Source organism: Peromyscus maniculatus, chromosome 9, assembly GCF_049852395.1.
Source record: "Peromyscus maniculatus bairdii isolate BWxNUB_F1_BW_parent chromosome 9, HU_Pman_BW_mat_3.1, whole genome shotgun sequence".
NCBI classification, from domain to species: Eukaryota; Metazoa; Chordata; class Mammalia; order Rodentia; family Cricetidae; genus Peromyscus; species Peromyscus maniculatus.
In genome coordinates, this window is record NC_134860.1 from 11,231,271 (window position 1) to 11,243,576 (window position 12,306).

The window sequence follows — 12,306 nt, forward strand, 5'->3', positions numbered from 1 at the left end:
GTGCATATATATAATCTCCTGGTGTGATGGCACACACCTTTGATCTCAGAACCAGGGAGGCAGAGGCAGGAGGATCTTTGAGTTCGAGGCCAGCCTGGTTTACAGAGTGAGTTCCAGGACAATCCCAGCTACACAGAGAAACCCTGTCTCAAAACAAGCAAACAAACAAAAATTCCCTGAAAATGTTATATGCTGAGCTAAATTAAAGTATTTAAATCAATTTCACCCCGCTTTCTTTTACTTTTTAAAACTGTAAAGATGGGTTCCTCTTGGATGGCAGCCCTCCTCGTTGAAACAGTGGCTGTTGAAGCAAGTGCTGTTGGCTTCCTCACAGAATTTTGTGTTAACAGTCTACAAGAAGGCAGAATACTTGCGAGTCAACTTTACTTGGAGAGCTTAAGCGGCCACTCAAGGTCGGCCAGCTTGCAAGCTTCCTACCTGCCCGCACCCCTCTGGGCTCCAGATCTCTCTACACCACTCTGAAGGCGGAAACAGGTTTCAGCATGCCGGTTCCAAGTCAACCGGGCCTTCGCCCACCTTACCGTCTCCTGCCCCAACCACTCCCTCTGCAGGGCAGACGTTCTCTCCCTCCCATCCGAGGCCTTTCGACTCCCTGAACCTCCTGCGTTTTCCATACCCCAACACAAGGCCTCAGAGAGGAAGGCTGGAACCCGGACCGGGTTTAGACACCCCCTTCCCACTGGGGCTACAGCGGCCGGCCGGAGGAGGACTTTCCACTTGGAGCGGCTCCTCTAGCAGATCCCTGGGAAGAGGGGTGCAGAGAGCATGGTCCCCTCTCCCTACAGTTCTTGCCTGCCTCGCCCCTCCATCCCCCCGAATGCCGGAAAAGACCTGACATCCCATCTAGGAGCCCCGGGCTGTTGCTATTTCTACGTGACGGAATTAAGCCGGTTCAAATTAGAAGGTGATATTTCATCTCTAATTGGCACGTTCAAAAGGCTCCTATCGCACTCGGCGGCCCCGGGACTGTGTAATTAAACAAGGTGATCTGAGTCACTCCGGCCCGGGGTTGGTGCTCAGCGAGCGCCCCGGTCGGTCGCCGCCCGGCCCGCGGGCCAACGTGGCCGTCCCCGGGCCCACAGTGTCCTCCGCCCACTGGTCAAGCAGGCCCGGGCCCCAGGTGTTCTGGGGAGCGGACGCCCAACCCCGGCGCCAGAGATAAGATCCCAGGGCGAACGCCACCCTGCCTCCGCCAGCCGGAAGCTGCGGCCGGGGACTGGCCTTGAGCGGACTGCTAGTGCTCGCCGGTGCCCTGGTCCCCGAAGCCCAGCAGCGGCGCAGCGGGGTGCGGACCCGCACTGCCTCCCTCCCCCGGCCTGGCAGACTGTCAGCCGCCCCCGGAGCCCCGAGAAGGAAGGGTGGAGGCAGGCCTCTCCTCCGCTCCAGGCAGGAATGAGTTAACGTCTGCACCGCCTGGGAACCGCCAAGAGGCCTGGGCTCCGGCACGTCTGGCCCGCCTCGGCCGGCCGGAGCCGGAGAAGCTACTGGAAAGCCGGGCCGCCCCCTGGCGGGCCTGGAGAGGACAGGTCAGGGAAGGTGCCGGAAGCGCCTGGCGGTGCTGCCAGGAAAGGGCTTCCTTGTGCAGTCACAAGGCCTCACCTGCACCTGACACTACTCCATCCTCCTTCTGCAAGCTTCGTCCTGGGTTTCCAGTCTGCACCGGGGCGTTTTTTTCTGTCTCCTACATAGATTTGTACCGATCCCCTTCCAAAATGCCACTTCGGCCTGTGAAGTTTTGACTTTAGAACTTCCTTTCCTTGGCCAAGAAGTGGCTTCATCTGCAGAGAGCCCCCGTCTTACTCAAGTGAGAAAGTTCAGGTCTCAGAGGTGAGGCGGTTTGCCTGTTACTTATGGCAGGCCGGGTGTTCCTCTCAAGCTGATATGCGTCCTGTCCACATTCAGTTCTCTTTATACAGCAGATTCTGTCGCCTCTCAGCAAGTGTGTGCTCCCCCAAGCAAGGCCCCCAGAGGGAAGCTTCCTAGGGTCTCACTCACATCTTAGCAGGATACACTTGGGAGGCTAGACTTTGGACGTGCTGTTCTTTACCGCAAGGCTGCTTGGCCAGTTCACACTCGTGGAACACATGCCTCTCTTCCTTCTCCCTTGAAATGACCCATACCTTTCTTAAACACGTCTGTAACCTACCCCCTCAGCTTACCATGAATTCCTGGCATGTGCGCTGGAAAAGGCCGGTTGTGTGCATGGGGCGAGGGGACGGGATGTTTGGAAAATGACACCTTTTGTTCAGTTTTGCTGTGAACTGAAAACTTCCTTTAAAAGTCTGTTAAACTGGGTGTGGTGGCACATGTTTACAATCCCAGTACTTGGGAGGTCCAGGCAGGAGGATCAACAGCCAGCCTGGGCTACATGAGCCGCCCTGCCAACAAACAGGCACACAAAAAGTCTATTAAAAGTTTTATGTGTGCTGGGCGATGGTGGTGCATGCCTTTAAACCCAGTACTTGGAAGGCAGAGGCAGGTGGATATCTGAGTTTAAGGCCCCCTTGGTCTATAGGGCTAGTTCCAGGACAGCCAGTCAGAACTGGCTACATAGAGAGACCCTGTCTCAAAAGCAAAACAAATTATATGTGTATAATAATTTTGAGGAGAGAAAGACATTTGTATTATGATAGTAAATGGAAAATCATCGTTGCTTTCTATAAACTCAAGATAACAATAACTACATGCTGAAGGTATAATGTTTCATTCTTTTTTTTCGGTTTTTCAAGACAGGGTCTGTCTGTGTAATCTTGGTTGCCCTGGAACACGCTCTGTAGACCAGGCTGGCCTTGAACTCACAGAGATCCACCTGTCTCTGCCTCCTGAGTGCTGAAATTAAAGGCGTGCGCCACCACTGCCTGGCTAGGAAGGTATAGTGATTAAGTGGAAATAATGTGCCCACCTAAAATCCTATTTTGTCAGCCCGTGAAATGTACACCAAGTGATCATTATAAGAATACTGAAGACTCATTCCCTGTGTGTACACAGCTGCCGGAGTACAGAATGCAAGTTCATGGTCTCTCTGTTGCTCCATGATGTGTTCAGCCTGCTTCCCTGCCTGCCTACCTGTCTGTCATGAGTGCATGCGTGCATGCGTGTGTGTGTGTGTGTGTGTGTGTGTGTGTGTGTGTGTGTGTGTGTGTGGCTAGGGACTGAACCCAGGGGCCTCACATGTGCGAGGCACACACTCTACCACCAAGTTGACACCTCTAGCCCCTGCCTATTTTTCTACGCCTTTGTTGGATGTCTCCTCATGGCAAGCTCAAGTCAGGCATATACAAAAGAGAAAGTCTGTCACAGCCCTGGCCTCCTAAAGTTCAGGATCAGAACCGGAAGACAGTGACTAGATGCAGGGCTTGGATGTCAAGGGCCTTCCTATAGGCAGAGCCAGAGCACATGGGGAAAAAAAAATCAGGGAGAACCTGAAACAAACAAACAAAAAAACAAAAAAACAAAACAAAAAAAACCCTGCTAGAGCATTCTTGGGTTCTTGGAGCAATGGCTGACAGGAAAGTGGGTCTCGCACCAGCCTGAGACCTACCTTGGGCTCTGAGGAAGAAGGCCCATTCTGCCTAGGAGATTAGGAAACAGGCTACCTCTCAGCCCTGGAGGAAACCCCTGGGCACTGACTGGAGGGGCCGCAGAGACAGGACTACAAGGAGTTCTGCCTGGGGCCCACTGTGAGGAGACCCCCCCCCCCCCACTGCTATGTCCTGTGTCACCGAGGAAACCAGACTGGCTGAGCAGCTTGCTCAAAGGACAAAGTGACACAGTGACCTGGCCGAAAGCCTGGGGCTTTTTTCTTAGTTTCTTGTCTTCCAGTTTGAGGCTGATCCAGATTCTCAGAGAAACAGCTTTTGACTTCGGCCACCCCGCTCTCCAATGCCCAGCCCTCTTTTCTCTCAACCCAGTCTGGAAACATCCAGCCATGAGCATCCCTTCCCTAAGAGCTAGATGGCTCCATCCCGGCCTGGTACAGCCCACCTGTCTTCCAAGGTCAAACTCGGGCTCGAGGTCTCCCTAGGACTCTACCCTGCAAGCAGGGGCGGGCAGGGAGAACTGAGTCTCCTTGACTTCTGGAGCAGATGACCCTTTGCGCCCTGCCCCCACCTCCCTCTGGCTCTCACCTGGCTGGTAAACAGAAGGCCGGATGCTGGCAGTGGTTACGACTCGGGGCTTGGGTGCAGGGGCAGCTGGACCCTCACTGTAGCTGGTGTCGGCAGAGGGTGCTGGAGAAGAGGCTGCCGCGGGGCTGTAGGCAGAGGCCTGTGGCCTGGAACCAAGACAGAAGAGTTAGAAGAAGAACCGTCCATTGGTCTCCGGTACCCAAAGCCATGGCAGGTCTGCTATCTGAGCTCTAGGCAGGACCATGACAGAAACACCCATTGGATCGTTTCCAGAGTCTACGCAGAAGCCAAAGGGTCTTAGAGGGGATGAAGCTACTCCCTTGGCTAGCGCTGCCCCCTTGGAAAAGAGAGAGGGAAGGTGCCAGCCAGGCAGAGCACATGGAAATCCCACAGAGGGATTTGTAGTCAGAGGACTGTGACCTAGGCAGAGGGAGAAGGGAGGAGAGCAGGGAGATGGAGATGGTCACAGCTACTCCCCTTTCAGGGACGCCCTGGCCACCTGGTCTCCTTATCTTATTCTTTTATGTTGCTGCTGGAAGAAGCAGTAGTCTCACGTTTTTTGAGCGGGGGGGGGGGGGGGGTGTTCTGACATTGTTCATGGGAAGAAGTGAGGAGGCCCAGCAGCTCCCCAGCAAACCACTCTACTTCTTAGACAATCGCTTCCTCCCATTGGCTCAGCTGTCAAGATTCTAGAGCAAGCAGCCTTTTCTCACATGTGGCTCAGGGGGAATGGTAGCAAGGAGATGTACCAAGCGTGCCAGTTCTTTGCCCTCAGGAGCCTGCTGAACCTCGCCTCTCTCTTGGGGGAGCTGAAGGCTCCAGGAACTCCCAGCATCCAGCAGCTTAGTCCTGCCTGATGCAGTGTTTTCCAGCCTTACTTGTTTGTGAAACCTTTTTCTTCATTTCAAACGGATGAATATCTTTCCCTCCTTACATGCTCTGTATCCTAAAGAGGACCTTGACCACACCCAGCAAATGGGCCATTGGCGAGATGCTGGAGAAACGAACCTTAGAAATACACCCCAACCTTTGGCATCCTGTGTCTCTCCCATCTCTTCCCTATGGGCTTACTAGACCTGCTGGGCCAAGCTGTGGAATGAAGGGTTGCCTTATTGTCCTGGTCTCTGGAAGGGATGGCCCTGGCATAACAATCTGCCACTGATAACCTGAGTGGACCCAAGGAAGTCTGGGTACTGTCCCAGGCAGAGGTAAAGTAATCTTCAGAGCAGCATCCCATCCCTGGGGGGCTATGCATCCTTCCTTTCCCTTCCCACAACATTTATAGTTAAGGCTTCCTCTGCCCTTCTGTGGCTAGATCCCTGAGCTAAGGGCAGAGGAGTAAGCACACTGGTGGGAAGGAGGACACAGTACGCAAAGGGTGCCCAGCTTCTGTGTGGCTGGATGAAGCTACAGGCCAGTGGGTCAGGGCCAGACTTTCCCACCACTGGGGAATACCTTGCCTGCATCCTGGATTGGCACGGGGAAAGGAAGCAGAAGCCGAAGACATCCGGTGAAGGGCCAAGGTGTACATCCAATGAGCACCTCTAGCTCCAGCTCTTTTTGAGCCCACGTGTAAGGAAGGGAGGCATCTGTGCTCAGAGCACACTCCCTGACCCCTCCCAGTGTAGCCCAGTGCCCTGTGGAATCCTCCTCTGCCCTCTTGGTAAGGTCATGAAAAGGAAGAATTCACCCTCATGGGGGTCTCCTAAGGCCATCAGCAGTGAGTGGGCAGCCCAGACACGGAGGCCTGGAGCATGGAGCTGGAGTTTGCCCTTCAGTGAGAGATAGGGTTGGGGCTAGACTACTCGTGGACTTCGGCAGCCAGGACTTCTCTTTCCCTGTGCACGTTGGAAGGCTTCCCCCACCTCTCCACAACAGGGACATTTCTCATCTTGCATCAGAGCTCCTGCTCTGTGAAGGAAACAAGGCCCTAACGAGAGGAGGGTCTGCAGAGGAAGAGTGGAGGCAGTCTGCTTGAGCCTGTCCTAGGCAAATGGGACAGAAGCACTCTGGCAGCCAGGACCAGGCTCCCCCCGCCCCCCAGTGATTGAACTGGGCTGGAGAAAGGCTGGGCTTGCCACCACATGGGATGCTGGGAAGCTGCCTCAGGCTGCACTATGACCCTATACACCATGACCCAAAGAGGCATCTTTTCCCTGGGTGCTGGGGAGTCTGGGTCCCGGCCCAACAACAGTTGAGCAGTTCCTGGAAGCCTGCAAAACACAACTGGGCCAAGCCTGCTCTGGAGTGACCCACCCAGCCTCCCTCTTCCTCCTCCCTGCATGCCCCCTTCCTTTGGCCTCTGTTTTGGTCGGTACCCAGGAAGATAGGCTGAGACACCGGAATTTAAAGTACTTATTTTAACTGTTTCATGTGTGCTAGGTGCTTTATGGACGAGTCTTCCCAATAATGACCTCAATATACATGTGCATCTTTAGACATCATAGCTGATGAGGGAACTGAGGTTCAGAGGTTAAATCACTTTCTCAGGGTTTCAAATAGTAAAGTTCTGCACAGAGTGGGAGATTTAAATCCGAGTACGATGGGGACATCTGAAGTTAGACTGTTTCTACACCAAGGGAAGAAAAGGATGAGGAGGCGGGCAAGTTAGCAGCTAAGCTGTCTGACCTGACTAGTTCAACGTTCCCACCTCCCAGGAGCCTGCCTTGATTTCCTCCAGCCCATGTGGATGACTGTCATCTTCCTTTTCTGTGTTCTAAGAACAGACTGCATAGTGTTCCTTTGATATGTGTGATGTGTTGCTCATGTTCACATGTATGTGTGTGTGTGCGTGTGCGTGCGCGTGCCCATGGATGTGCATGACTTTTATCTATCACCAGGGATGTTCCCCTGGCCGGTGGAGGGTGGAGGGGGCTGCAGAGCAATAACAAAACTCTCATTAATCATGGCTGGTGTACCCCACAAAATGCATCCTGACTTCCCCTTCACACTCCGCACCAAGTAGTAGCAGCCTTGGCTTCTTCGGAAAACATCAGGGACCTAACTATTTGGACTTCGCTGCCCACAAAGAGGCTTGCAGTGGAACCTTTCTTGCCTCCTTTTCCCAGTGTTAGGTCTGGCATCTGTGGACCACCAGTTACCTCGGACTCTCCACAGGGCTTGAGGCAGGACCTGCAGCAGAGGCAGTAGCAGCATGGGCAGCAGCAGCTGTGGCCAGGGTTGGCGAGGCCGCAATGGGAGAGGCAGCAGCAGGCGGCTGGGCAGAAGCAGGCAGCAGCGGGGTAGAGGCCTGGCTGGTGCACACTGGAGCATGCTCAATAGGGGTGCTGATGGGGTGGGATCAAAAAGACAACAGGTCATGTGGGCCCCAGGTCTGGGGAGGCCCTCTCCATGGTGTGGGGTGAATGGAAAGTTCTGGATACGAAGCAGGATGCAGGTGTGTGACAGGGAACATCCTAAGGTGCTGGGAAAGAGCTCCTCTGGAATCCCAGCAGGGCATGATCAGACCTCAGGGAGGGGCCTGGCAACATGATCTTGGAGGGATGTTTACCCCTCAGTCTTTCAGTACTTCCTGGTTTTTCTTTCCCAGTGAACCTCAATGCAGTGGGGAAACACATTAAGTTATCAACCCGGTCCCTTCCTGTCCAGTTTGCCTTTGCCTTCTCCCTCATGCTTGCACATTCAGTCGGGGGCATAAATTACATCTGGGAAAGGAGGCTATAGCCTCCTTTCCCTCAAAAAGATATTTGAGTTTAAAAGTCCTAGGCTTGCCGGGCGTTGGTGGCGCACGCCTTTAATCCCAGCACTCGGGAGGCAGAGCCAGGCGGATCTCTGTGAGTTCGAGGCCAGCCTGGGCTACCAAGTGAGCTCCAGGAAAGGCGCAAAGCTACACAGAGAAACCCTGTCTCAAAAAACAAAAAACAAAAAACAAAAAACAAAAACAAAACAAAACAAAAAAAAGTCCTAGGCTCTAGGGCCACAAGAAGGTGGGCTTTAGCCCAGGGCACTGACGATACATCTGACGGAAGGTGGACAGACAGAAGCTACCATGGAAAGCAGACCAAGGGTACATGAACCAGAAGGGGTAATGTGGTCAAGGACCATTCAGGGATACAGAAATTTGTGCCCCTTTTCGTGACATACTCTGAGGAGTGGCAGGACCTATAGGGAGGGCACAGGTAGACCCTACTGAGCTGATAGAGCCTCATGTCACCAGGTATCTGGGTGTGCTACCCATTCAAGAGTGACGTGAACTTGGCTCTAAGCACATATAGAGCTGAAGGCTCTTTCTACTGAGAAGCAAGCAGCCTCTCTGCCTGTGTAGAGCAGTGTAATCAGGTAGGATGGACATACCCAGTACCAGCCTTTGCTAGCAGGTAGACCAGATGCCCACATGCCTCCACCCGAATGCCTGGGTATTCTGAGAGCCCAGACTGTCCCAAAAGTCCTCTAAGAAGGCAGATCAGTCAGAGTTTGGATTGAGAGGATTAGTTCTGCTCCCTGGGAATGGGACAGAGAATAAAAACTCAGCCATAGGGCTGGGGAGATGTCTTGGTCAGTAAAATGCTCACTGCTTAAGTGTGAGGACTTGAATTCAGATGCCTAGCACCCACATAAGAAACGTAAAAAGCCAGGTGCAGCAGCCTGAAATTCTAGCACAGGGAAAACAAGAGAAGAGGATCTCTGGGGCTTGCTAGCCAGCTGATCTTCAGGTTCAGTGGGAGACCCTGTCTCAAAAACTAAAGTAGACAGCAACTGAGGAAGACACTTGACATTGACCTCTGGCTTCCAGACACATGCATAGAATTGTGCATGTATACCCCTTCCCCAACAAGCACTCACTACAATCTACAATTCCGGCCCTCCCACACAAGCCGTGAGAAAACAGAGAGACACACATCCTGTCTTGTCCTTTCCTCTTTCTCCCCCTCTCCCCCCTCTCCTCTCCTCTCCCCACCCCCTCAACTGCTCTAACACCTGTATTCAAGTCATTCTCCTGCTTCAGCTTCCCTGTTAATTGGGACCACAGGAAGGAACCACCATACCCAGCTCATTCTTAGATCTTTGACTGACATTTCTCTTTGTAACAATAGCAATAGAACATACGAAACTTCTACAAGTTGTAGTAGCTCCCCCAGAACCAGGCCATTTATTTGCTCACGTTATACTGTGTTTCCACCATTATTCCTTTAAGATCTCACAACAGCCCTCCGATGGGGGCTAATCAACCCTATTTAATAAGTGAGGAAATGGAAACAGAATTCATCTACCCAAGGTTCTGGAACTTACCCATGGGAACAAAATGACTGAGGGTCAGTTTGACTTTCAGCCTTAACCAGTGTTTCACAGAGGAAGAAAGAGACCTCTTCTTGTGGTCAGCCAAGATGATCTGTCTCTGTTCAAAGGCTGGACCCAGTAACATCTCAGCACTTTCCTCTTCCACGTGCTCCACAGTGCCAAGTCAGCCCGTTCTCCCCTTTTTCCCTCCCCCCTCCCTGGATGATTCGTCTTATAGGTCTCATCTGGAGACCAGGGACCCGGGGTTGAGAGACACGGCCTCTCCGGTGAAACATCACACAGCTAGGTAAACTGGTGGTACACACCAATTATCCCAGCATTTGGCTGGCTTTGTGAGTTTGAGGCCAGCCTGGGCAGCACATAGCGAGTTCCAGGACAATCTGGACTATATCGTGAGACCCTGTCTTAAAACAAAACCAGCAGAAAATATCACACAGCAGCTTCTAGTTTGGAAGTGGGGTTGAGACTGATTTCCAGCAAGTTCCCTGGTAATGCTGATGCTGTTGGCCTATGGACCACACATGGAGGAGCAAATTGTGAGATATCTCTGTCTGTCCCAGATAGGAATGCCAGGAAGCCACAAGCCGCTTACCCAAGCATCTCCTAAATGACCTCCATTCAGTTGGAAAGGAAAAAGGTACAAAACAGAAGGGTTAGAGCTGGAGAAGCAGTGAAGTCGTGGGCTGGCTATCCCATAGCGAAGAGCGCATTCAAATGGGCCCGTGTTAGCTACGTCCTGCCCAAGACTGTCATGGTTTAGTTGTCAGAGAGGAGGCCTTGGACAGTGCTGTCCTTGACACTTCTATGAGGCCACTTGCCCATCCTCTGTGAAACACCTTTGCTCCTGAAATCCATGCTGATTACGTGGCTATCCCAGAGAAACTGTAGACCTCGAACGCTCCTAAGCTGGCTGTTGGAGGCCTCCTCACAGGGTGGCCAAGTATGGGAAGGCTCAGGGTGACATAGACCGTCGTGCCCCTCCCTGGTTCCGTCCCACATTTCCAGTGGACCACTGGAAACTGAAGACCCTGCCCAGGGTGGGAGTGATGGAAAATGTCCGGGCTATGCGAAGAAGACACTGGCTGTCTGTCCCCTTTGTCCCAGTGTGCTACAGCCCAGCATATCTGCAGCTTTCCCTAGCAATAGTTCCGAATGAAGCCTGGATTTCAGGCAATGAAGATGGAGTAGGCCCCAGAAAAGTTCACCATTGACCACAGAGCTGGGACAAAGGTTACCATCAGGGATGCATGGGCACGCACATGTGCCTGCTACTCTGTTCTTGCTGAGTGCATCCTATCTAGGATCACACTCTTTCCCAACACCAAGCAGTCACCAGGGTCTAGAGAGGGGAGAAGAGACATCAAAGTACATCCTGAAGGATCTTGGGTTCTTGTTCCACGTCAGTTTCTGCATGAGGTTCCACGAGTCTCCAGAAATTCCAAAAAGTAGGCACCAGCAAGCAAGCATTACAGAGAACTTACATAGCCTCGGCCTTAGTCCTAAAGAGATGCCCACGAGATCGCCCCGGCCTGGCCTACAATTCCACAGCTGCTTCCTGACTTGTCATACACTCAGATTCTTTTTTTCATTTTTCATGAAAAATGTTTGGTGTTGGGCAAAGAATTCAGGGCCTTATATATGTGCTAAGCACACACTCTACCCCCAAATCCATAATTCAGTTTAAACAGCCAGTTAAAAATAAAACCCAAGCAAACGAGACTCAGATCTGCCTAAGGGAGAGTGTGGCCAGACAGCATTGTGCAGCTGCGGTCCCCCTTTCGATCTGGGAGGTATCAAGGTGGCCCCATGCCTTCACTCTGTGGGGTGAATTGGAGTTCTGTTGACGTTGTGGTTGGTGGCTGTGGTATGTCTGCAACAGAGGGGGCTGATAGCGGAGGTGTCAGGTCTGGGGATTTGTGGTCACTGGACTCAGGTTGGAACTGTTGGTAACGGGGATACTATGATTGGTCCTGGTGGTGTGGAAGAGGATTCGCCATGATTAGGATGTTCATGCTGCCTGTGTTAGCTAAGACAGTGAAGTATGACAATTTCTGTTGATTGGATGATGAGAGAACATCACTCAGGTGTTAGGCATAAAACTGTTCATGCTGCTATCCACCTAGTGGATATTCTACCTTTCATTTTGGTGACTATAGCTCAGGGCAGTTCAGCTAATGCCACTTTGTAACGAGGCCAGGGCCCCCAATACACCCTGGGCTTTGGGAATGTTGCCTATCAGCTGCAGTGGGAATAGTGTCCTGCAAACTTTGCCCATTCCATGTTGCCCTCAAAATATATTCCAGATCCCATAGCCTGGAACTCTACATCTGGATCCCAGCTCTTCATGACCTTCTCTGCGGCCATTCATCCTGGTCAAAATGATTATTCTGGGATCTTCCATTCTGTTCTTTGACTCACCATGTCTGTGCCCTCAGATTAGATGGCCAGCCGGCCCTGTCTAAACATACCCCATCCCTCAAGACCAAGAACACTAACCTCTTCTTCCAGGAAGCCTTATCCTTCAGTTAGAGGGGCTCCTCCCTCTGAAGTCCACAATATCAACCTTGTATTGTGGTTACAGTTACACAGTCCTTTCCGAGTCTATTAGCATTCTTGGTACCCAGGAGCCTCACTCATAGATGTAGGGTGCTAAGTGAGGGAAACACTATTTACTTTGAGGATTTTATGTACGTCCTCGGCCTGGAGCCATACAAGGTGCTGCTCACAGTGGCCTGGAGGAGCTGAGAGGCACCAGGCTGCTAGAAAGCAAACATTTTAGTGCTTTAACTAATGGGCTCCAAGAGAGTACTAACAGTCTCGGGACTGGTGACAGAGGTTTAGGGTCCAACGACTTGGAGTGATCTCCTCAGGTCCTTTCCCACCCACAGGTTACCCACTG

General features: G+C 52.3%; 1 protein-coding gene across 8 annotated transcripts in view; it reads right to left on the bottom strand.

Annotated features, from left to right (window-relative positions):
* Ldb3 (LIM domain binding 3) overlaps positions 1-12,306 on the bottom strand; it is a 64,540-nt gene that overhangs the window by 22,491 nt on the left and 29,743 nt on the right. For 4 of the 8 annotated variants that reach the window (XR_013042211.1, XM_042284336.2, XM_042284335.2 and 1 more), the window contains 2 exons: positions 7,250-7,435; positions 4,149-4,294 (listed from right to left, as the gene is read on the bottom strand). Coding sequence is in view for 7 of the 8 variants with exons in the window: in XM_042284336.2 (XP_042140270.2) it covers positions 4,149-4,294; positions 7,250-7,435 (332 nt within the window). In the remaining variant the exon portion in view is untranslated. The remainder of the gene's footprint in view (positions 1-4,148; positions 4,295-7,249; positions 7,436-12,306) is intronic. The other 4 variants (XM_015995618.3, XM_006976692.4, XM_076544408.1 and 1 more) reach the window with 1 other exon arrangement.